Consider the following 26516-nt stretch of genomic DNA (forward strand, 5'->3'; position numbering starts at 1 on the left):
TCGTTTATTTATAGAATTAAAAGTTTCATAGTATGAAATCTGCGATTGAAAGTTCGAAATTTCTGTTATGCGAACGCTACCGTAGTTAACGTTAAGTAAAGTTAGCGGACCGCTTCATAGTTCTACGATTATTCTAAAATATACGAAGATCGTTGAATTCTAAATTACATACGAATTTACCGCAAGTCTCGTTCCACAACATTGTAGATCTAGTTCACGCGGGATATTCAGTAGCCATACAGCTGTGTCATAATCATTGGCATCAATCACCGTGCTATAACTGAAACCATTTGGAACGAACGAACTGGTGGAACAAACACAGTGACTGTGCGCATTTTCTCGTCTGTCGCGCTTTCTCATAGCGGAAATGCAACCGATAAACGTCCAAGAACTGACAAAGGTCAGCCTATGAGTAATATCACGCGCATTTCATTCTCCACACGAAACACATAAAAGGAGTTTTATGCATAGCGCATCATGCGTGACCATGACCATAACTCAGCACTGAGTTAATACTCTGAAATATCTTCGATGTCTGAACAAACCATAAAATAGTATAATTGTTTCGAATACTTAACGAGCAATTTAAATCGTCGGGACGATTTTATGCAAAATTGCTTACGTAATCGCAGAATTGCTACCGTGTACTTAGATAATACACGATTAAAAGATTACATTGCCTTAGAAGATACTCATCAAGAACAATTTAAGTCTAAACGATTCCTCTAACGACATAATAGTCTCATTAATCGAAGCTTGAACATTTCCTGTAAGTTCGATTTTTAAATCTGTTGCAACTTCTCGTGCGTAAACCGATTTAAAATCTACAAATATAATACATCGTATCGGCCACTCGATACACGCTCCTGGTTACGAAATAACAAATTTGTTAGTTCTACAGCTGTTTACATGCAAATAGTTCAGTGAACGGCTCAGTCTTTGAATAGTTGAACGGTGTTAGCCTAACTACAAAAGCTACTAGAAAGCTGGCCAACTATCTATAGTAAACATACCAGAAATTCCTTTGAAAACGCGAATCTCTTCAACTCAGAAGTATACGTATCTTGCGTATCCAGATGCGTTATAAATTTCGCATAAGATCGTTCAGAAATTAAAATTTTTGTTCATCCGTGTAGAAGAAACGTATTAGTAGAAAATTAGTAAAATTAATGATCGACCATCGGTTGATTTCTAATTTATTCTTCTCCCTTGTAATGCTCAATGAGACGATCAAAACGAAGAAAGTGAAATTCTACCAACGTCCATCGATATCTCTTTATTTATTTTTCTTTGTTTGTCGTTGAAATTGAAGGCAAATCTTTGCGCAAGATTTAAAACGATACGATTTAGATCACCAGACGGGCTGTCGAAAGACAATTATCCGGCAGAAATAGCGCCACGTATTTTTACGTACGGATATCCGAAAGTAGACGACGTTACGTCAAAACGAAATTTCTACTGCGAGGGAATATTTCGAACGTTTAAAAGACACTGCTTCAATTTGAGGTAATTTGCCACTGTTTCACGTGACTGTCATCTTAATATATCTTCATTTGCCGCTTAATTTGTTACGACGGCGATAAACATACAGTACGAAATATTAAACCCGCTCGATTTCGTCGTAAATACTGAACATTGTGGAAATCGTAGATGCATCCGTACCAAGAAATTTTCGATCCATTTTTTCTCAACGAGATTTAAAACGTTAAAGATTCTCGAATCGTCCTTAAAATTCTATCGCTCCCGCTATTGCTCCGAGTTCTCATTAATAATATCGTTGAACCAACGCTATAGAAGCTTAATACACTGTCATTGTACTTGTCGATAGACCTTTTGTACAAATTTATATTCTTGAGAATATAATTAAAGAAGTAGATCTTCGATAGAAAATTGTTTATCTACTAGTAAGCATTACAAAAAGCACTTTAATACTTCGTACTTTCGATATTCGATATATTTCTCTATATCATACGTATTTTCTACGATTCTGCGCTTTCGGATCTCCTACAAATACATAAAAATCCGCGTTCTACTTATCGATAACATCGGTAAATTGCTACAAAATGAGAAAAAACAAAATCACGGGACAGGAAGGAAACTGACACAGGCGTAGAGCGATAAAGAATGGATAAAAAGAGAGGGTGGATTGTGGTATCGGAAAATAAGAGCAAACGGTGAGCAGGGCCGCAGCCATCGAAAGGAGGCAGAACGTAGACGTTTTAAAGCCGTAAAATCCAAAACGTCATCCCCTCCAACTGCGTGTGCGTTACTTTTACGTTAATGAGGGGCAAATTATCGGAAAAGAGGCCTGCTGACGTAGCAGGCTGACATAGAGTCACAGAGGTTCGCAGGACCTCTTTCTCTCGGTCACACTTTCATCGTCAATATCGGCTTTCTCTTTCCGGTATGCCGCCACCTCGAAATCCGATAAACGTTGGCTGACTCTGTTTATGGTTATCGCGAAGCGATACTATTGCGTTCCGTCTACGTCGATGTTCCGATAGAATCGCCTGGAAATCGAATATCAAAGCGATGGAATATCGAGTGCGCGGCCCTGATCGATTACCCACCCCATCCTTATAGCTTCATCCCTTGCCATGTACCCGATGAGCTCTCTTCGACCAGCTGTAATCCCGTGTTAAGCCATCCGAGTCGTGATTTTTTAACGACCTATGCGCCGCTCGTGCGTGAAGAATGGATAGGAAAAAGGATGAGAAATATTCCGAGAACAGAGTTTGAGGGAAATTCGAAAGGCAAGTTTTGAAGGCAGATTGGAAATTTGAGAGTTGGAAAAATTATCGGTTTTGGCGTTACAAGTTGGGAACGAGGTAGAAAGATTTCCGAAGTTTAGAAGGTAACGCATACGTAGAATGTGAAGTGAATTGAAGATTGGAAGATGTTTTAGTAAATGAGAGTATCGTGTATCGTCAAAATTGATTTTCCTCATTATTTTTGGGATAAAATATTTTTGAAGAAAGTAAGTTGGAAGATAGTAGAAACGAAAGAAGTATTTAGTGTAAGTAGAAGTATTACACCATGTACTGTGCTATGGTAAAAATACCAAATAGTCGTGTAAATTAGGAATAAGAGGTGTCATCGTTGCAAGATCAAAAAATTTGAAAATTAATTCAAAAGTTAAATGGCTAGTTAAAAGTTATAACAGTTAAAACTTAAAACGAGTTGCTTCTCTAATTTCTCAGACTTACTGGAATTTATCAGTTACTTGGAGAAAGTATAATATACGTGTAATTTATTTTTCTGGTGATCGATATTTATTTTATTTTATTTCATCTTATCCTATTAAATAAAACTCGTTTATTCTTTCTCTTTTCGCGGCAATGTATATATCTTTTATTTTAGTCCAATCGAGATATTATGCACAACATTCCATAAATTATCACTTAAACTTTTCAAATTTGACTTAAAATATTCAAGAAAAATAGTAGCTCGCATACGAGAAAGTTAACAGATAATCTGACAACGAGTAGTACTTGTACTATAACGTGTATATACGGAGTTCATGCTCTTTCACCATTCTGCAATCCTGCGAACGAAGTGGCGCCATGTGGTCAAATGAGAAAGCAAACGAAACAAGTGGGGGATGAAACGAGCGACACATCTTGAAGGGCAACTAATTTGATTCTAAAGCATTCTTATAACTCATAAAACTGTACTATAAGGTAAAATTATTGCTTGCTTTAACAGAATTTTATATACGGATTTAAAGCAGCGTTCCTTTTTTGTGTTTCTTAATACGTTTTTATCTTCATAAAAAACGTAAGAAACAAGTCTTTGTTTTTAAAAATAGTTCGTAGGTGACTTAAAGGTTATACTATTAGGAAAGGACATTACAAGGGAATGGATAAAAGGTTAATTACGATAAAAAATTATTTCAACATTAAAAAGTAACTTTGTCTATCAGAGTGTTTTAGTTTATTGCGAAAAATAATGAAATTTAGTTATTAATTTAAATCGCGGCATCGAGACGCGGGAAAGACAAGATTTTGATAACAGGGGGCGTAGCTCAGATGGTAGAGCGCTCGCTTAGCATGCGAGAGGTACCGGGATCGATACCCGGCGCCTCCAAAGTTTAATTTCTTTTTTATTTCATATTTTTTTAAATTATTCCTATTTTTTAATCTTACCTTTTTAAAGAAAGAAAAAGATTTAAATACATTTATTTGCGTTTTACCTCTTATTATCGGCACAGAAAAAAATGTTTAAGAAGGCAATATTATTCGATATTATTATGCCTATGTTACCAAAAACAATTCCTTTCATACAAACAGATATTACCTTATTCGCGACGCGTGATTTATAAAATATTGTTGTTATTGTAAAGTAAATCGCGTCATCGATTTTAAAACTATTTTCAATCGAAACTATTCTATTGCCACATATGTTCATGTAAATTCATATATTTTTCGTTTTAGCAATATTGAGAAACATGTTATTCATTCATGAGTCTCCTAGAATACGGTGTAACAAGTAGAAAGTTATGAATGGGATGATTGACGCTCGAAGAATAAGAACAGACCAGCTACGGAGTACATAGTGATTTTGTAGTAACGCGATATGCCATGTGTGTACACTGTACACACATAGCCAGGTATGTATAGCGTTTAGACGTTCCTCGGAGCGCTGTCCTAAGCTCGTTTAGCTCCTCTAGCTACCTCTTCGGTCAATCTGCTTTCCGGTTGATTCTAAACCATGATTTACCAACAAGTGGCAGAGAAACTAAATAGTACTAGTTCGTTTGTTCACGTATCCATCCTAATCGCTTTTCTAATCGGCACACTCAACCTCGTGACCACGCGCTTTCAAACTTGTTATTGCAAACCTGATGCACTGGTATACCTGTTGATCTTATCTATGTTAGATCACAAGTGAACGTAGCCTAAAGTAACACATAACACTATACTTATGTATTAATAGATGGAATTTTTATTCATTGATTATTAATGGACGATCGATACATTTATTATGTATTAGTTATTTATTAAAATATAAATTTGTTAGTTTGTTTGGTGAAATTCATATTTCACGAAGTATATTTTATTAACGATGAGATTTATCTCTGTCTATTAATTATTAATAGGTAATGGATATATTTATCATCTACCACTCGTTATTTATTTATTAATAATACGTCAGTTTGTTACTTTCTGTCACGATACGTGCAATACGTACAGTTCTGTTCTAATGATAAATTAATAGCGTGAAAGGTAAAAATCGCAAAAGATATTACATAAATGGCATTACATACAAAGGAAGTACTTGAATAATCGTGAGTTTTACGCACATTACATTACGATAGAGTATCTGTCCTAATATATAAAGTAATAGAATATCTAATATATAAAGAATACACAAAGTAAATTGAAATTTAAAAATTCTTTAAAGTAAACTCTGATAATTGACAAATATTCTATTAAACAATCCGCTTCTCTTGCTTCCATTACTTATGTTGGTGTCGACACTCAAAGAATTTAAACCGATGTGCAATATAATTTGTATTTTATTTATAATACATTCTCTATCGTAGAAACTAAATAGAAAGATAGTGGTTTCGTACATCGGAGCGTCTTCCACCCTCGCAGACTTCTGTGATCCTGGTTCCTAGCCCGATCTATGTTCTCAGAGCCATTGTTCGGATGCGGTCAAGCGTCCTTTACAAAGCACTCTGCGTGACCAAGTAACCACTATACTATACTTTATACCTACACAATAAAACACCATGAAACACATCGTTCCTTCCTTTATTCCAATCTTCCTCGTTCGACCTCTACCCTCAATTAACCTTACATCTCACAAAAGCGTAGCTCAAAATTCATCATCGAACGAATCCAATCCGCCCAACTTATAACTTTCTGCCATTAAAATAATTACGAAAAATTAATACCTTGAAAATTTACCTTCAAAATATACATTTAACACGTTGAAGCATTACATCCGACAAAATATACAATTTTATAACATATATTCCGGCCATGTTAAAGTTACTTCCTTTCGTCCGCTATTAGTTCGAAAGCAGAATTCAAATTGTCGAATTCGTAAGTTTCTTTACAAGGATAATTAAGTATTGATACTTTCAAAGGTTTTCTAACATCTTACACGTTAAGGCTTCAAATTTAAATTTAAGTCTAAAACATATAATTTCACTGTATCTATCTGTATATGAATAAATTCTCTTCACTTTAATGTTACTTGCTTTTGTCCGTCACTTTGGTCTGATAACTTGCGTTCTACGGTACAAAAGAAATACTCGTAAACCCTCGTTTGACCCGGTTAGGGCTGAAGAAAGCTACAATAAAAGGATTGTCGTTCCAGATGCTTCGTGCAACCCTCTTTTGCCTCGTGTTCTCCTAGTGCTGCGCATGTTTTTTCTTTGTTCAACGTTTCAAAATTTACCACCCTTTATCCGTACGTGCATACGCGTGTCGCGCGTCCACAAACGAACGTCCCCCTTGGCAAGAAAACACGCACACCACACGAAGCTACGTACGCTATCACACAAAGGAACAGCGAACACGTTCTGCAACCCTAATAATGCGTGTGTAGATAAGATGACGTAATGTGCGTGCCACGTGTACCTGTCGTGAATGGAAATGCGTTTCCGGGGACACGCGCCTCCGATCGATATGCGCACGCGTTTGCGATTTATTTTATGTCGTCGTAGTTATGATATATATCGGTTACAAAACTTGCGGATCTGCGAGTTTCTCTCTGAGAAAGATTTGTGCAATATCGTGAAATATTTTGGACGCGATAATGTCTTAAGGTAATGGTAAATTCAACGAGTACTGAGACCTAAATAAAAAATGCTAATGAGCATCGAGTAACGATATAACTCGGTTTATCAATTTACTTGGAATCGCTATTTTTAATGAAATGGTGAGTGCGTTCGCAGAAAAAGGAATTTAATATCGAAGCAATTACGTGAGAATATGTACAGTGTCAATATCGAACGACATTAAGGGCGAATATACTCTGTGAAATAAAATATAGCTTAGGATGTTAGAAGAGGCTACGGGGATATATAAAATTGAAGGAATATCCATTTAGGGATTAATAATTTCAGAAATATTAACTGATAACAGATCGTCAGCGTAACTCTATGAAATTACGAAATCTACGAAATTATTATTTTAATCGGTTTGAAATTAACTGCTCACTGAGAAAATGTCTAACATGTACATGTTGGAAGATTTAGACTCGATCGTTTTTTCTCTTAAAAGTCTACTATTTTTCTAATTTATTAACACGTCCGTATTAAAACTCTATTATATAATTATCCATAACTCGAGAAATGGAACTTAACGTAACAAAAATCAATTTGTTTCGCTGCTATTCATTTTTAGAACTGTTTAACTTGAAAAGTTTCTGGCTTAAGGAACAATCTGTTCGTCGTCCTTTGTTCGTATATAATTTATTGCATACAACTCACACGTTTTAAAATGTTCGTACGTGTAAAAGTACAAGGAAGACAAGCGCAAATATGTTAAAACCGCAAAACAAATAAATTCAATTAGATAGGTACGATAACGACTGAATTTGGAGGAAAGGGTGTTCGGCGTACACGCGAGGAAATATTTCGAGGAAACGGATGTCGTGTGTGACGTATCTCGAGGATGCTCGTTGTTTATGCGTCCCTTGCACAGTTGGACCGTAGTCAGGCTTTGGCTTCACCACCAAAAAGGAGTAAAGGAGAAGCCACAGGAGCAAGGCGGAGATCATGCTTCCCCGATAACTCACGTTCGTGCAGCAGTGCGTGAGCCTAACCCAGTCTGCAAAGCGCGGTGAAGTTATGGTGGTGCCACGTACGAGCGTACAGTGCCGACTAAAACCTTCGCACGCGAATTAACCAAGAGATTAATCGATCTATCTAGATTAATTTGCCGTAAAAGTTCGATAATCCATGACACCTTAACGATCTACAGATACCGAATTCACGACGATATTTGAGAATCAATAATTCGAAATTATTTGTAAATTATTATCCAAGACTTATCATCCGGGATTATTCTATCCTGGAGTGGAATTTGGAAATAGCAATTGATCAGAATTGATCGATATTTGATATCGTATGAAGTATCAATGGAAATGTTTAATGTTGGATGTTGAATTGAGGTATTATCTGTATTTACATGAAAGATAATTCTGTAGTCAGGATGTTGGAATTAAGAAATCGAAATAATTTTTATTCTATGATTAAATGGAATACGCAACATACATTATATAGTATCTTTTTGAAATATTTAAAATATTTGGTGTCATAAAATGTGCGCGAAGAAGAGTCTAATGCTTAGACGTTGAAATTGAAATATCGTGTTTAAGAGTAATTTTATATACAAAATACTGGAATCAAAAAGTCATTGAAGCAGCTTAAAATTTAAGTTTAAAATATTTGCCATGGTTAACTGCGAGCAACTGCTACAAACTCTTAATCGACACTGTACGTAATAAAGTGTGCGTACGCACGTCTTGCGGCCGTGTGTATTTATATATGGAACACATAAGAAGTAGTCGGGCCCTTTGAACACTCTCTATGGGGGCTGATTCCTTGGTAAGGCCACGCATTACCTCCCTCAGGCCCTTCGATCATTGCTGTCCTTAGAATACTTTAATACGCTTTTCACATTCTATCAGCTCCAACACGCAACGTATAATCGCGTTGATTTTATTTTTTATTATTGATCGAATGAAATTATAAACCGGGGAAAAAGCTGGGTTTCAATCGGAACATGTTATGTTTTTCAGATAAAAGAATCAAAATACATATATAACATCAGCTATAATTATATCGATACGCTAATAGGTTTCATAGGTTTAAATCTAAATAGTATTACGTTTATTGTTAATTTTATTTGAAATTTATAACAGCGTTCGTTTAACTTTATTAATAAATTATAGTTATAATTGTGCGTAATACGTAAAATATTTAATTTACGCGCATTACAAAATTCACCATAACTGAACAATACTTTATGTAATTTGTACATTTATATAAATTAATGGTGCCGATTAAATGAAATTTAAAACGAAAGAATACTGTATATAACAAAAAGTTACCGTCATTACCCTCCTCGTTGTATCATAAATTAAAATAAATATTTTAAATTAATAAAGATAGTAGTAAAATTTTTAAAAAATATATATATATTCTTCGATACAATCCATTATGTATTGAGAATATAGCGCAATTTCCAATACTTCAGTTGCATGAAACACAGTTATACCAGAGATTTAATTAACGTAACATAAAAACATGTGCATATCGAGGAGAACGATTTGCAATAAAAATGGAGGAAAAAAAAAGCGAATGATACGGCCCATTCATTCATCGGAGTCACGAGCATTCGATTTTGCCCGCGTCGTCGTGCAATGCTACTCCCACGCCTCGATCTCCTTTACCTGATACTTTCCTGGTAAAAATTCTCGTTCTCTATTGTTCCACCCTAATTAATGTTCGTAACAACAACGCCCCTCGTCACGAGACACGAGCTTCTTTGAGTCACATGCGTCCCTGTTACCTCGCGCTGTCACTTATCCAATATCCGTAAGCAAAAAATGGTCATTGACAACGACCGGAGTAAGATGAATGGGTTCCTTCGTAGTACGCACGTGTGTATGTCGTGTACGTGCACAACGATGAAAGGATTGTTACAAAGGCACATATATACATAGGAAACTTTCAAACATTCTTCTAAACGTGTTAGATAGTTTTATACGTATTTTTAAGTAGCTCATATTTTTGATGAACAAATTAAATTTTTATGTTGATGCCCTTGGGTTTCAGAGGCAAAGAATTATCATTAAATGCTACCTGACTATACATACACATTTACATGTGTTATATGGGTGTCGTGATGGTAATTTTCTATTATATTCGTTATATTTTCTTTAAATATAAGTAGAATGTATTTGCAACGATTAAGTTAAACTACATTTTTATATTGATATTTTTGAGCTTCGATGATATGAAGTGAAATGTTATTAAACGTTATTCGATTGTAAATAGTACGATATCTTGTAAAATATTAATGTATGTTAATATTATGTTAAAAGCATTCTAATCTCTTACGGTATAAAGTCGAATATATTTTTAACGCATTAATAAAATTACGTTTTCAGCTAGTACGAATTCGGATTCCATCGATGTGAAATTATTAAATGTCGTTTATACATTGATATGTATATTAGATTACGATTTATGAAATATAGTTAATATACAGTAACTTTTTGTTTCCTTTGAATTTAAAGTTAACTTGAAAATTGAATATTCATACGAAATACGAAATACAGAAATTCGACTTAACGTTACACATATTTTTATTGTTTATTTTTCATCGTTATCATTATTCTTTATATATTATTGTTGATAATATTCCTATCTATTTATTACGATATTTTAATGTGAAAATTACGATTCCAGTTGACGATTTTAACGAGGAAAACGCGTATGATGTGTATTTAGCGAATATTAAACCAGAGGTTATCATCATTAATGCAGGAGGGTTTCTCCCTTGTAAACGAGTTCCAATAAATTATATCATCGAGTGGGAGGTTAATGAGAGCGCGTCGAACAATCACGTGACTCGATAATCGGGTTTTTTTTTTTAAATACAAAATGTCGCATCGCGTATCAGGTTAGCAGGCGTCGAGTAGGTGAACTTTACAAATGTAACGCGACCAGCTTATCGGTAATACATCGTTGTACCTTCTGTTTTCCTGTGTAATTGCAAACTTTACTTTGTTTACAACGATTTGTTGCAATCCTCGTTGCCAAGAGTACAAAACCGCAATTGGTGCAACGGCCAAGCTTCAGCGCCGATAGGCCTATTTTCCTCCTACAATTTTACAAAACATCTTCACCGTACCAACTTTTGTCATTTTTATAAAATTTATAAAATTTACAAACATTTCTGATTAAGTTAAGAATCGAATGATATTAAAATCCAAAAGCTTGATAAAAAAAATCATCGCTAATATTAACACAGCTAAAACATAGAACGAATTATAAAGAACCACGTTATCGTTGTTATTGTTAACTGCATAACATTTTCAAACATTTATTGGTCGATATAGAAAAAAGAAAATATTACATTAAAGTTCTAACACCCGACGAGAGATAATCGTTAACAGATTCAATAGATGCGGTGAATCACAAGGAATCAGCTAGTCGCCGATTTTTTGTAAATGATATAAAATATCAACTATTACAATAAAGATTAAACGTTTAACAGTACGATCGATCGTGTGATTGTAGCGCCGATTAAAATCACGGCCAGGCGCGTTGTTCAAAGTTTCTAGGTTCCTAATAGTCGCGTGTCTCTTCTATTCTAACCCATTTCTTTACTTGAATGGCGCTGTTCCCGGTTCTTCCTGCCACCTGATTCCCGCCATGTGCTTTTATTTGGAGGTGGCTCACCCCTTCGTTCACCACGTTCGCCACGTCATGATCGAACATTAATTCATTGAAGCAAAAGAGAATGAACTCCCGCAATGTTGATACTCCTCTAATATCACGGCAACGTGCACAAGCCACCTCCTTACCGTCATTTAATCTGTTTGTCAAGGCTCGTTCGTTCGCTTTTTAAGATCGAAGAAACATTTGGTTGTTATCAGTTTAAAGATTGTCAGAGGCGCGACCGCTGCCACGCCGCTTTCCTTCCAGCTACGTCGGCTGGTGGATATCAGAGAAGCTTGACGATGGACGTTCGGTCCTTGCGGTCAGATTATTCTATCGAAAAAATAAATTCGGATAGGTCAAGAGGCGTTAGTTCTTCTTTTGGACAGTGTAAGCTTGAGAATCAAATTTGTATAAACTTTTCGGACGAAGTTTTAGAGCTGTTAGTAAGTATTTGTTCAGATTACAAAATTAGGTGAGGACCTAACGTTTCTTTCTCTTTAGGGTTTTGCAGTGGAATTCAGATAACGTAGTCTATAAAATGAGATTCAATAGAGAAATTGATAACAAGGTTTCGAATCTCGACCCGTACGTTCTCTTTTAGAAACATCAAGACGTTCGTTATTACTGTCCAAAAATTAACTATTCTATTTCCCGTAAATACATGAACATCGTGAAGAATAGTATGCGCTCCAAGCTACAAGTATCCGTTTCTTCAAATAAAGCTTCAAAATTCAGTAGAAGGAAATACGTATTTAATTCTCAACAATCCGCAAACACCCATACAACTTGTAGAAGTGATAACACAGTGATACATACACGAACATAGTCAACATACCCGTGACCAAACTACCCACTATATCCATAAGGTTTCACCGTACGGCACCGCCATAGAAAGAGACCACCTGTAGCCATAGAAGTTCCAAAGCCAGCTGCGCGAAACCCCAACGCAGGGAAACACGACGTACTAGCGGCAACCAGTCAATGACTGTTTCGTGACTCGTTGAATGAATATAACGGGAGCAGCCACCCTCCCAGGAGGGTTGAAAATTACCCCCTGCAACCTCGTGCTATCCTGCTACCGAACCGCCCTTGTTTTCCAATAAATACAAAGTGTGCGACTCGTGCGAACCGCGCAGCGAGACATATTCATCCGATTTACCACCCTCGAGGCGAGGGTGAATCTAGTTCCTGGCGTACTTGCGAGCCATAGAAAACCGATGGATAGGAACGATTATCGAAAATATTGGCCAGACCTTCTGGAAACGATGACAGCCTGCTCCATTTCCGGTCGAGTTTCCATCGAACGTGCGAGAGCGCTCGCATTCGATTTATCGATTCTCCTCCCGTGGTAGACACCACAGGAAACGAAACCTCTAGTTCTCGTATGCATCCCCGTTCCACGAACCAATCGGGAATTCCTATTCCCGATCGTCGAGCACCCTGTATTTATTGGTTATCGAACTCGTCGATACGCACCCCCGTGCGTTTGATGAACTCTCGATACTTCAAGTTCTCTCAAGATATTTGCCCCGACGTCGTTTATCTTACGACGACCGCGTCTTCCACTGGTCAAGGCTAGAACACGCAGAGAATGCGGGCAGATAGGCATTGGATTAGCGATTGTATTTTTTTTCTTTATTTTTTTTTTCTCTTTTTTTAACAACTTTCTTAGCGGAACACGAGGAAGACAGAGACGTCGGGACAGGTTACGGACTTAGCTATACGGGCTTTACGGTGTGTGTGATGTTCGAGGTGGTTCGAGGTGGTACCACTTTCCTTAAATTTTACGTTGTTTCGTGTGTGGCTAATGATATTTTTTCAGTGATAGGATTGGGAATATATCAGGAGTTTTCGTTAAACGAAATTGAAGCTTTTCTGTTAATTTGTGTTTTATGTCTTGATAAATTTGTCGTGTCATACTTGGGGTCGTTTTGTGTATGTGTTTTTAACGAGATAAGGATATCGTATCAAGGATTATACAATTGAATGATCTTTGGATTGTTGGAGACATCGAATATTTGTTTGTTGGGTTCTAATTGTTTTAATATTGAGATATCCTTATTGGAGGATCATTACTCCTATTAATGGTCCTGTAACCCTGTTCGAAAGGTAATGCCATCGGCAAACCTCCTTGTCGTATTAGTTTCCGATAATCCTCGTTTTCTTCTCATCCATCTGCCAATGGATTCCTAGGTGTTCGATAATTGGATGAATTTCTTGATCATTTCGAGTAAAGTAAAGTATAAACTTCCCCAAATGCTCTGTGTAATGTTAAACAAGCTGCTAAACGACTTAAAAATGTACCAAAAATTAATAAATGTAATAAATAAATCGTTAAAAGTTTCGTTGCGATGGAACATGTTCGTAATTCGAAATCTACCACGATCTTTCTCGAGTGCCAATGCAAAAGCCAAAAATTTACATGTATACATTCTTTCGAAAACTTGGAAAGCTTTAGAAATTCATCTCCAGTCACGTACATCCTACCACAGTTACTTTATCATCGAACACCGATAAACAAACATCGAATCCGTACTTTCTTGCAATACGCGCGCTCCCAAAACTCCGATCAAACACCGACTCGCCAAAAAATCACACTGAAAGACCTTAACCCTGTTGTAATCTTAAATTTTTAAAATCGCGATCTTGTTTCCACCAATAAGAAGACTTTTAACGTTTTAAGAAAATATTTCGCGCGGAATTGAAACAGGAAAATGGCACGTATCGATAAAAAGACGCTTGTTTCGTATTTTGCTCAAAATCGACGTACCTTCTTCGATAATTAAAAAAAAAATGCAGAGAGTCAAAATTTAACAAAAGAACAGAGTCAGAAATCTTGCAAAACCCACCTATCCGAGGGAATAAACAAAATCAACAACAAAATCGTGCACGATCCATCGTCCATGTTTACGCAAATCACAAGTATGGCGCTGCCACGTCGGCGAGCAGAAGCTTTCCCCGACCACAGGGTGGTTTTACCCCCCTTCGACGTGGCGCATGGCATCCGAGGTCCCCTTCCAGTAGCCGTAGAGGTGGAGATGACCTCCATCGACGGATGTTCGCCTGGCAGGGTGGCGGGCAACGGCGACGCTTCGTCCCTCGAAAGGAGCCGATAAAAACCTCCGGAACATCTTTTTCTCCGACCGACTTTCGACGGACGAACGCCTGGAGACAGGCGAGGGACCTTGAATAGAAGGATCGGCCACTTAAGCAACCGGCCATCTCACTACGGCCAGGATCGTATGGTGAACGAGAGGATTCGCGCGGCGGGGTGTCACGGATCGGCCGCCCCGATTTATGAAGTCTTTTTATGCGCGTCTCCTTCTTCGTTTTTCCTTCGACCTTTTTTTTCGTGTTCCCTTCGACGCCGCGAACGTGTGCACGCACACCAATCCCGGGTTATCGATCTCTGCCGATGATGGCTGACAGCGCCACCGCCAGCCACCCCCGTCGCGCGCATATTTCCACGTGCTGCATATCCGCCACCAACTCGCCGCAACGCAGTGTTTATCACGACTGACGCGTTCACGGCTCTTCCACGTATTGCAATTATTTCTGTCCACCTGTTTCACGCTCTTTAATTTAATCAGATAATTATGGGTTTGACAATGAGAGTAGTTAGATGTACACAATAACGAGCTAAAAAATGATTGAGCAGAGGAATGCGAGTTTGATCGGTTGTTTCTGATTTTAGTTTCAAACTCAATTATGTACATATCGTAATCGGTAATGTTGGACGATGAACCATACAGAGCAACATTTTCCTTAGCCCTGAACCGTCTCGTTCATCTTTTCAGCTGAGCATAGTATAGCACATACCGCGCGCATAAGGCTACAGGTGCAGCGGATGTACGTTCTGACGAACTACTGCGATGAATAAAACATCTGAAAACTGAGAATATACGAAAGATGTTGGGTATATTTATAGACTCGATTATATCTACATCGAAATAACGAGACAAGCAAATGATGTATGAAAGAATCGGAAAAGGATGTTATTTTTCAAGTTACAAAGAATTTTATTTCAGAGGAGGATGCCGATATCAATGAATCGGCTGATGGAATTTTCTCCGTGTCTAACTCATAATTCATGTTTCTAACTCTCAAAATTGAGTAGACGAAGAAATTGACACTAGATACGAATAGTATATGGATTACATCTTTTATTTCAGAATAGCGAACACGAAGAGTTGCAAATACTATCTTCGAAATTTACGTTAGAACGTACTATTTTAAGTATGTCATCTTTTTGCAACAAACTCGTACGAGGTTTCAAATTCTTCGTAAAGGAATAAATAGTCTGGAACAGATGTCCAAGTTAATTAAACGGTTACAGGATCTGGCTTTTTATTTTCCATGGTCGTTAAATCTTTCAGTCTTCCTGTAACGATACATAATTTTACTTACTCGTTTCTTAAAAGGTTTAATGCAATAGCGTAAGGAAACAACGTGTACCAATTGCAATTGCAATTCCGTAGATTTCGATTACCTGAATAAAAAAGATAAATTTATGAAAATCGGTCGTTCGTTTCTTAAGAATTTAACGTTGAAAAATAGAACCGATCGTTTCAGCTCCCGGAAGGTTTGTATGAAGAAGAATTCTTCGGAGAAATAGGTCGAGAATCGAAGGAATAGTTCGAGGCCCGAAGAAATAAAAGATTAGAGGATCCGAGTAGAAAAACAACCCTCGTGAGAGTGAGCCTCATTCTATTCCTGTTCTCCTGTTGTAAAAAGCCTCGAGCCATCCCAAATTGGAGCCTGTTTGACCGTGAAGTCAATAATACATACGTCCCTGTTATGGTCGAACAAAGAGAAATATACTGGGAATTTTTTATGTCGACACTTTCTCGAACGCATAGATCGCTGATCCAACATTCCTCCTTTCGTCTGTCAACGAGCTTGTGAATCTGATGAGACAACGCGATAAACAACGACGATAGAGGTGGAAACGTCGTTTCCTCGAAGAAAAACGATCAAACAAGACTCGATAACAGCTTCTCCGTTTGTCTCGAGCGAAGGAGAAACGAACACGAAGAGGCCGCTGAATGAATGATTCGATAGAGGTAGCATACACGAAACTCGGAACAAGAAGTCAGAGGATACAAGAGAAGTGGTCCAGGTTAAATCACGAAATGTTGAGCTTTTGTATTATGAATATCTAATACGTAGGAGCTGGAGATCATCTCGACGACCTTCCAGATGTAATGAAAGAAATCGCGCGTGTTAAATGGCGTTTCGAATTGCTAAGTTATCAAGGTAATTTGCTTTAAGTGAATGAAAGTTAACGATTATTTCTGTTAGTTATATTCTTTTTGTTAATTACATCGTTATTGTTTCCGAAGAATTAATTTATAACAAAGTTGTAGGAAATTTGGTACTAAATATTTGCATGATTTAATAATGTAGAGATCTGTTCAATATTTTGACTCTTAGATCGGTGTAAAGAAAATGGGAAACACGTTTAATCGCTTGGTTAAGATTCTTTGTTAATTTCACAACTATTGAGTATCTCGTAAGAGTTAATTTTTTGTAAGTTCTGCGATAAGATCTGTTAATATGGGTCTGTCTATTTTAGTACTTTGGCTGTAGGTCGACATAAAGGAATTTTACAAGAAGTATTTTACAAGAAGTGGTTAGCTTTTCTTTTCTGCGTCACGATATACTTAAGTTTTCAACGGACAGAATCACGGAAATCGTCGATCGCTTCTGTCATACGTTCTGCAAAGAAATCGGAAATTGGATACCAAATATTTTTGTGAATAACGTACATCGATAAAAATTTGTTAACACGGATGTGTTCGTGTCGATACTTACGATACTCCATATTGATACAGAGAATTTTATTTCTTCGTTTTACGTAATTTCCTTTTATGCATTCTAGAAAATGTGATAACAAACTGCATAGTTTGTCTCGTATATAAACTTTACTAACAATGCGCGAATTACAAAATACAATTATTCCGGAATATAATATTAAATTGATACGAAGTAACGTGCTTGGTAGAAACTCGATTGCGACTTGAGTATTCAGAAACTTAAAATGAACGGTGGAAGTACAACGATAAGAATGAGTCGCCTGTATGTAGGTGTAGATATAGATAGATATGAAGCTTGAATTACTATAACTGTCGGCGTACCTCCTTAACTAAAATGCTACCCTATTACGATGGAAACACGAAAGTGAGTGACGAACAAATACGAAACATCGACCTAAACAGTCTCTACTGGCACGGAAAGGAAAACGCATTTTTTGTTGCATTTCCCGTTTTCTAATGTTCGGTTTATTTATACCAGTAATTGCATCAGTTAGTACAGTTAGCATTAATAAGTTTGCGTACAGTTATTCCTTCAATAAGAAAATGGCTTCCATTGATGATACTTGTGGCTACGAGACTTATTAAACAACACTCGTTAATTCTCCGTATAAATTGATCGTATAGTATGAAATATCAAATCGATAGTTCAATATTAAAATATCATTTTTTTTTTAAGATAGAATATTTAATCTTCCATTCGTACAATTTTATACAATTATGGCGCTATGAGTGGCCGTAAAATATTTCTGTTAAAAGCTAAGTTAGTACTTCGCAATGACGCACGTAAGGGTAAGGAGAAATGTGTGCTTATTTGCAATTAAGAAGTAATTAATTTGGTCGGATCTACCCTCTGTACCATATACTACCCGAATATATCACACAGGTTGCCAATATTCATCCACCATTGTAAACATTCATTTTCTATGTTCTTACTATAAACACACACATATGACACGTTGCATCCTCGTTTATAGAATATCTAGAACATCATCAACTTAAGGTACTTGTCAAAAAATATCTACGTAATAGGCAACTTAAAAGCACAAAATAATTAGGCCTAACTGAATAACGTAAATAACTTCTAAATAATAACTTCTATTAAATAAAACTTATTTAAAGACAAATTTCTTGAAGAGATATACTCGATAAAAATCATACAACTCACTAAAGAGACAAAAGTTCCACCGTTAAGAAGATAAAACTTCGTCGTCCATTTAATTGTAATTCGATATAACTAAAAAGACTTGTAAAATTATTTGATTATACTTCTTTAAGGAGACGTACTTGATAAAATTTTTGTTGTTAATTAAAAAAGAATCAAGGTTGGTTCATTGAACACTTAAAAATTCGTCTATTTAATTGTAATTGACCGTTTTCCCTGTGTGAAAACATTAATACATAATTACTCGGAAGGAAATTGGAGGGAGAAAGAAGAAGAAGAAGTGGCATAGCTCGAGCAATCAAATTGGTCCAGAGATTGTGTAAGATGAAATAAATACCTGCTGTCTCTGCATGACAGCCGGATTAAGAGATGTTGAAGATCATCTCGGGAATCGGTTCAATGTAGCAGCATCTCGATCATCTGTTCTCGCAGGCTCGAGGTCATTCGATTGCTCCACGTCCCTCGATAAAATCGAATGACTCTTGCGATGAGAATCGGCGCGCAAATTTAAGTCTCTAAACTGCGTTCCTTCTCGTTCGTCTCTCTATATTCCTAGAAAACTACAGGAGCCTTGTAAGATAACATTTAATATACATTGACAAATGGTAATATAATAATTATCGAGACTTTCGAAAGAAGCGAAATTTGCCTAATTTTTCAAATAATTATATTTTCAGTGATAAAATGTCGATGTCTTGGAAACTGTAGATCTTAACGCGGTTTCCATATTATATATTTTAATTTAATTGTTAATATTACTTTTAACCGAATAATTCGACGAATAAAGAAACGAAAATCTTTTTAGATCTCTGTGTAATCATTGATCATTGCTTTAGTATTACACACAACGTTAACACTTCTACGTTAACTATTGATAAATGTCTACGAAATAAGAAACTTACAAATGTAAAATAATTAAATGTATAATAAACGTACGTAACTGAACAAACTTATAAGTCTGAGACAATTAGATTATCTATAACCTTAAAAAATTACCATGTAAATATCAAGATACACCAAGTTTTCTAGTTTCTCGTTCCTAATCAAATAATACAAAATTGCTGTGCAATAAAATCTATTATTTCTTATACTTACGTGTATATACATGTATATAATATATTATATGTATAAACAAATAGTTAAATAACTCTCATAAAATAATATGCCGAAGATATTCTTCGCAAAAATCGTAACCGATTCTCGCTTCACGCGTTCTTCGTCAATCAATGACTCGTGACGCATGATTGTGAATGAGATAGTAAATCGTGTACTTTACGCCTTACGCTACGCTACAAACGCGCGTACGCGTCTATGTGGCGTATGGTGTAACTTGAAACATTCTAATTCCTCGCTTTTCTGTGCTCCTGATGCGAGCGAAGCACAAAAGCGAGTAGTGGTATTCGCTTAAATCGGATATCTCGAGCACCCGGCTACTCAAACACATATTCGATTTTACTCGATATAGTTCTCGAGATAATATAATTATAGGGTATTGCCTACAATTATGTTATAACCACTACCTTATAAATAGACCGAGTAGAAACAAAAATGGGACACATCGAATAACAATGAACGTCTGTCTATTATTTACAATGCGTGTTACTTTTTCTAATGAACATTTGTCTCCCTCTACTAGTTTTCCGAATAACAAAATTTCTTATGTCCTACTCGACAGAGAAAATTCGATACATCGCAAGAAACGCAATTTCTCTGCCCACGGTTCCCTGTTCAATTTTTAAAATCGAAATCACTATTCACAGATAAAATGTGTTAGCATCAAAGATAATTTTACGGTAGAATTTTAGTGTCACCTCTTTTGAACGTTTAAATTTCTGACATCTCGAAGAATATTTAAACACCTATCCCTCAAGAACTCTCGTGTCTTCGTGACGATCTCTATGGAATTTTTGTATATACTACGTAAGATTTGAGCCCGATACAGACGAGCGATTTGCGACAAATCGTGACAGCGGCAACGGATTGGAAGGGCGAGGAAATACATGCGTATGTATGCTTTATTCTTGAAACAGATGAATTTTATTTCTCTGTTCTTCCAACGGCACCGCAACCGTGTCGTACGCGTCTGCACCGAGCCTTAGCCGAACGCTTGGTTCGCAGACGGTCGAACGAGAGAACGCACGTTTCTGCTAGTACATGAGAGCCTGATAACTACAGAACAGGAATACGAGTGGTGAACCAATAGCCAAGAACGAGGCGAGACGAGAAGAACGCAGAATGGTGCTCAGTGAATGGAAAGTAGGAAAGTGTAGTTTGATAACGTGGCCTGGGGACGTTTAAACGTGTTGGTGAGACTTCGCTGGATTAATAGCGAGTTTAAAACTGTGTTGAAGCGACACGTTCCGAAGCACGAAGGCGGAGATCGTTCAATGGAAAGATTCATCTGAATTTTTGTTTATCTTCTATTTGATCTCTTAGCTACCTTTTACCGCTATTTGTCATTCTTCTCGCGTTAAGCAATATATGCATCTAATGAATACACAAATAGAAAATGATTTAACGAAACCTGAATTGATAAACAAGGAAACAGAGATTTTAATGAATGTAAATTGTTACAGTAAAATATTGTATTTTATGGTGTCTTAATTAAATTGCAGTTGTTATTATCGTATCTGTAGCTTTAGTTATATTGAATATATCGGGCGAATGATATTTATCTGTGTGCATACACACACGTACATCAAAGCATTCATGGCACGACATTTGTATACATCTTCTTCCAATAGTCGTGGCTATCTCTCATTAGATCTTTCTCCATTTTTAATTCTTGATTAATATTAAGATAATTATCGTCGCTCCCCATTGGTTCCCAGTTCACCGTGACATCTCCATCTAATACTGACGTTGGATTTCTGAAGATTAACGTATAACAAATATGACCGATAATTGGTAAAACATAATTGAATTAAAAATATGAATGTAGTTACGAACCTATCTTTTGCAAAATTCGTCCATAATTTGGTCATAATATTTGTCATTTTCTCTGCTGAAGAATCTGGTTCTGGTAAATTCTTAAAAAAATTGGAATAGAACAGGTAGCCTAACTCATCGCCATGTGCAACACCTGCATTCAATAATAATGAATTATTAGTAAATGAATAATAATGAAATTATAAATAAATAATTAGTAAGTTAATTAATTAGTAGATAGATCGTTAATCGTAAATACTTTAAGAGAAGATAGAGATATCTGAGTTTTTTAATTTTTCTATGATTTCAATAGGAAAAATAATTTACCGTCGCTAACACCGAAGATGCTTTTCATGAAACCAGTTGGTGCTTCGTAGGAAAATAAATATTCATAGATGGGAGCCGAAATCCGATTTTTCATGATATCGAGGGATAACAATACTCCAGCGTCAAAGTAAATGTCACTCATCATCTGCAAAATATACCCACATTTAGAAAATAATAATTAAAAAACGATTTTGTTTGAGAAATCTATAGCTACTTTGGTGTATTCGTTCAAGTTCTCCTTTGACACTTTCTTGTCGCCAAAGTAAAATTGCTTTACGCTCTCTCCAGCTTTTTCCTTTTCATTCGTATCGGTGATATTCAAATCTTCGGGTAGAAATTTCTCTGCATCAGTGTTCAATACCCCGATACCATCCATCATCACTAAAAAATTCAAATAATATTTGTAACTGGACTGTGAATTTTTAGATTACTTGCTTCAATGACGAAGAAATACACCGCATTTGAATGCGCTTGTACGGAATTAGAAAATGCAAAAGTATACAAAATTTTTCTGCATTCATGGGAAATTTAAAGATACAAAAATGCATAGAATTTTGATTCACTTATGTGGCAATTTAATTTTAAATATAAATATCTAAAGTAGAATATTTATTATAATGCCTAATCTCATTGATAATTATGTATTTATATAAAAATATGAATTTTTGTAATAAATAACTGCACTCTGTTTACTAGTTTGAAATGTTGGAAAGACGCAAATGTATTTCTTAAATAACTTTTATCAAGATGTGTAATTTATACTGGGTATGAATTGGGAAATGAATATCACATACGTTGCGCCATAAATGCACATTCATCGGCGACAATTCCGGATATTACAGGCACATCCGCTATCCTTCCGTATTTTAATAGTGACCAAGGATCAGTTGGAAGGAACACGTCCTGTCCCAGGTCAACTTCGACAGATGGGATGAAAGCTTGTGAGTGTCCAGATAGGCTGTTCTATAATTCCATAAAAATCAAACATTTTTTACTTCTATCTGAGTCTCTCTCCTCTCGATGTCAAGAAAAAAAAATCATGATAATAATTCAAAATCAAATTAATCCATTTAATTCAAAGATTGATAGGCAATTCAATATTAATTTACACAATCTAATCCAAAGTCTAATTTCCATTTCTCTCTTTTTTTTTACTTTTAAATGCAATATGATCGTTCGCAGAATTATTCAATTATAAAAAAAATAGAAGAATAGAAAGTAAAATAAAGATCACAATATCTTTATTAATCGGATACCTGATCTTTCATTATTTCATTGCTGGCTGCGATGATATCTTTAACGTGAAAGTCGCTTAATTTGCTAACTAGTTCCGCAGAATCTGTCGTATGTATACCAAGGGCATCTCCTAACATGAAGGCCTGTTCTCTTGGATTATAGGTTATCGCCCATGGATTAAGAACTGATCCACTCTGTTGTATAACCCCACTGAATAAACCTACGATGTTACAAAATAATTAAAGTTACTAAATAACACCTAACTTGCGCCTCTAAAAAGTTACCTGCTCAGAAAAGAAACTTTCAAAAATGTTTCAATTGTATGTTGTAAATATATCGTATATGTTTTTAAGTATGCGAAATAGGAATTTTCACTACCTTCAGACATGGGAGATAGCATGTGATACTGAACAGAAGCTCCACCAGTGCTATCGCCGAAAATAGTAACTCTATTCGGACAACCACCGAAGAAATGTATGTTATCCTTCACCCACTTCAACGCCATAACTTGATCCTTCAACCCGGCATTTCCAGGAGCGTTTTTATCTGCCGTGTTCAAAAATCCTACAATAAATAGCAATTATATAGTAAATATCTTCTTCAATTGAAATACAACGGATTTATCGTAAGCAAAAATTTTTAAAGACTACCGGTCATTTTAATAACGTTCATTACACTTACCAAGCGCTCCGTGTCTAAAATTAAAGGTAACAAGCACAACATCGTTCTCGACCAGAAAATCTGGTCCAAACAAAGTATCGTCTCCCATGCCACCATTCCAGCCACCGGGATGAATCCATACCATAACAGCTTTGCGAGCTTCCTTGTCCAAAACTGGGGTATAAACGTTGAGAAAAAGACAATCCTCCTCACCGATTAGACCTTTTTTAATTATACAATAAAATGGACACGGAGGACGATGCCTGGTTGCGTCGTACACTCCTTCCCATGGATCGGCCGCTTCTGGTAACTAAAATTTGTAAAAATATTTGACAAATACTCGAGTTTTAGGCATAGATATCTTATAAATTGTAAAAGCCTCGTTATGTAAATATTTTAAAAATTCTATAGTTATATAAATACTGTTACAACCATACATGGAACATTTAGCTACTTATTCTTATAAATCATATTAAATTTTGTAAAGTAACATCAAAGTGGGTATCAAGAAATGAAATTTTATTTCACAGATTAGAAACGATTTTATAAAATTGCAAATATTCAAGATAAATTGAAGCACTGAATATCCGCAGGTGTAGTAAAATCTATTGCAAGACAAGAAATTGAATATGTACCTACGTATTATCTCTACTTACCTGAAACTTCTGCGCTCCAACATTCGGTTTCACATAGGGAATACCCTTAAAACTATAATACGGCTTGTTGTGCAGAATAGTTTCGGTTTTCAATCCCTTCAAGATCCCTTGAGGAATTTCAAGTTGCACATCCTGGTCGGCACAAACCCAAACAATCACGAATCCACAAAGCACGAACTTGGACAGCCACATTTCCAATTTCTGGCCAGGCTCAGACTTAGAACATCGCTTATATACCTAGAGTGGATAATTCTGCGGAGAATACCAGGTATCCTCTAAAAGGACAGAAAACACGGAAAAATGGATTACATAAACAACGTGGAAACGTGATCGTGATCGAGGATGAACGAGTTTTCACGATTCCACACAGGACAGATTTTTCCCTTGTTTGTCGATCATAATAATAGCAACGACGATGATTTTTCGGATAGCTAAGTATCGGATATCCTGAATTTATCCTAATCGCTGACAAGTCATCGTCCATTGTATCCGAGCGAAAAAGCTTCCGGAATTATCGTGGAAAACGAACGAGTCTGTACATCGGCTTAATGTATGTTTTCAACTGAATTGTCATTATATTATGCAGAATTTCGCAATTAGACACGCTCGCGTAGCCAGGCTTTAGAAGTTATCGTGAGGAGGGATGCTAGCGAAAATTATATAATATTTCAAATCTTCTCTGACGACCTTACAAATCATTTTCTCATCATAATTGCTTAATTTCTTAATGTTTGGTAATTTACTTTTAAATAGTCTTCTAAGTGATTGTAAGTATACAATTGTGTCAAGCATTACATGTAGTCGATTATTAGCAACTCTCAGTTAGTTAAAATCATAAATTGAATTTTGTGATTTATACAGAAAATTCGGTATGTTATTAAAATGTTAGTGTTTGATTAAAAGTTGCTAACCTACCTTTCATGAGGCAGAAATCATTTTAATCATTTCTTCATTTTTAATAATATTTGAAGACCACAGAAGTAAAACGCTATAAATTACATTTTTGTTTTTCATATGAGAACGATTTTAAAATTCAATATTCTGTCAACTAATCACATATATTACCATAACTGTCTTCTCATTAAATTTCATTACGAGATTCTCTTGAGAATTATTTACATCAAAAATATTGACTTCGACAATCTTAAAAAATATTTATTTCAAAAGTATTGGTTATCATATTTTAGGTATATTAGATATATGTTTTTCCAAAACAGTTAACGGATTAGTTATCTATCGCTAAGATACATGTGTCTTTGGACTAAATATGTTATTGCTCTTTTTAACCATATTATATCAAAATACGCTCTCCAAACAACTAAATAACATAAAAATTAAAAAATCAACAAAATTCTATTTATTATATTTTCCTTTGTAATTACTATTTATAAGTATACGTTTAAAAAGAAACGTATCTCAATTGCATAAAACGTGCTATTAACCAACTACAATTTATGATTTATAATTTTTTAAAAGGCAAGTAGTCGCCTAAGGCCTTAATGTTCGGAATTAGAATCTAACAACTATTTTCGTTACTTACATAAACCCGCATACGATTACGATTCCATCAAGATCATACACGTACGTGAAAGACACCTTATAATTTTATCTGAGACTATCATTAAGACAGAGGGACGAACAGCAAAAACATTCTCCGTTTTGTAAACGGAAATAGGGGAAAAGTTTGATAGCGTGTGGCGTTTACCGTTGGTGCACAAGATGGAAAACTCGCGGGGGTGAAAATTGTAAAGTTACAATGGGGTAAAACCTACCTACGATGCGTTCCTACTTCCCTAGTAACATATTTAATATTACTTGATATTTACGTTAAATTATTAAATTAAACAATTTGGTAACCCAGTTACCCCTTGCACGAGATGCAATCTCGACGGAGGGTTTCTCTTCCTCCTCTAATCTCTTGCATCGTATCGATTTTCTCCGAATTAAATATCAGACAGTTCTATTTAATATTCAAATAAATATATGATTTAATTGGACTGAAACAATAGGATCGTTTGATCGAATAATTAAAGACAAATTTTTTATGTATATGATTGATGTGGAGAAATGGGGTGAAAATGCAATATTATTAATGTAAAATAGTAAAGAGCTACCTACGTAGAAATCGATCGAAACGTGGATTTCGGGATGGTTGACCTCTTCGGAACAGATGTTTGCCTGTTATACAAGCACCACTTAGTACCCTCTAGATTCCCACAGGATGTGCGTGTGTCGTCCCACAGGCCTTCTTGTTTTTTTTATGACACGGTGCATATCAGTGATCAATCAATATTTGATATTTAGGATGCGATGAAAAT

At 35.8% G+C, this 26516-nt stretch overlaps 2 protein-coding genes and 1 non-coding gene across 5 annotated transcripts in view; 2 read left to right on the forward strand and 1 right to left on the reverse strand.

Annotated features, from left to right (window-relative positions):
- LOC122566511 (xaa-Pro aminopeptidase 1-like) overlaps nt 1–26516 on the forward strand; it is a 46178-nt gene that overhangs the window by 11767 nt on the left and 7895 nt on the right. The gene's annotated exons all lie outside the window — the stretch shown is intronic.
- Nucleotides 4014–4086, forward strand: Trnaa-agc. Its single transcript has one exon. It is a non-coding gene; the product is annotated as a tRNA-Ala (tRNA).
- On the reverse strand, nt 20921–26453 carry LOC122566512 (esterase FE4-like). Its single transcript, XM_043723889.1, has 10 exons — nt 26317–26453; nt 24199–24473; nt 23564–23852; nt 23261–23446; nt 22903–23102; nt 22441–22609; nt 21861–22027; nt 21647–21791; nt 21341–21473; nt 20921–21261 (listed from the first exon to the last, which is right to left on the reverse strand). The coding sequence occupies exons 2-10, from the start codon at nt 24388–24390 to the stop codon at nt 21099–21101; spliced, it is 1644 nt and encodes a 547-aa protein (XP_043579824.1). The 5' UTR covers nt 24391–24473; nt 26317–26453; the 3' UTR covers nt 20921–21098.

This window comes from Bombus pyrosoma, linkage group LG4, assembly GCF_014825855.1.
Source record: "Bombus pyrosoma isolate SC7728 linkage group LG4, ASM1482585v1, whole genome shotgun sequence".
Taxonomy (NCBI): domain Eukaryota; kingdom Metazoa; phylum Arthropoda; class Insecta; order Hymenoptera; family Apidae; genus Bombus; species Bombus pyrosoma.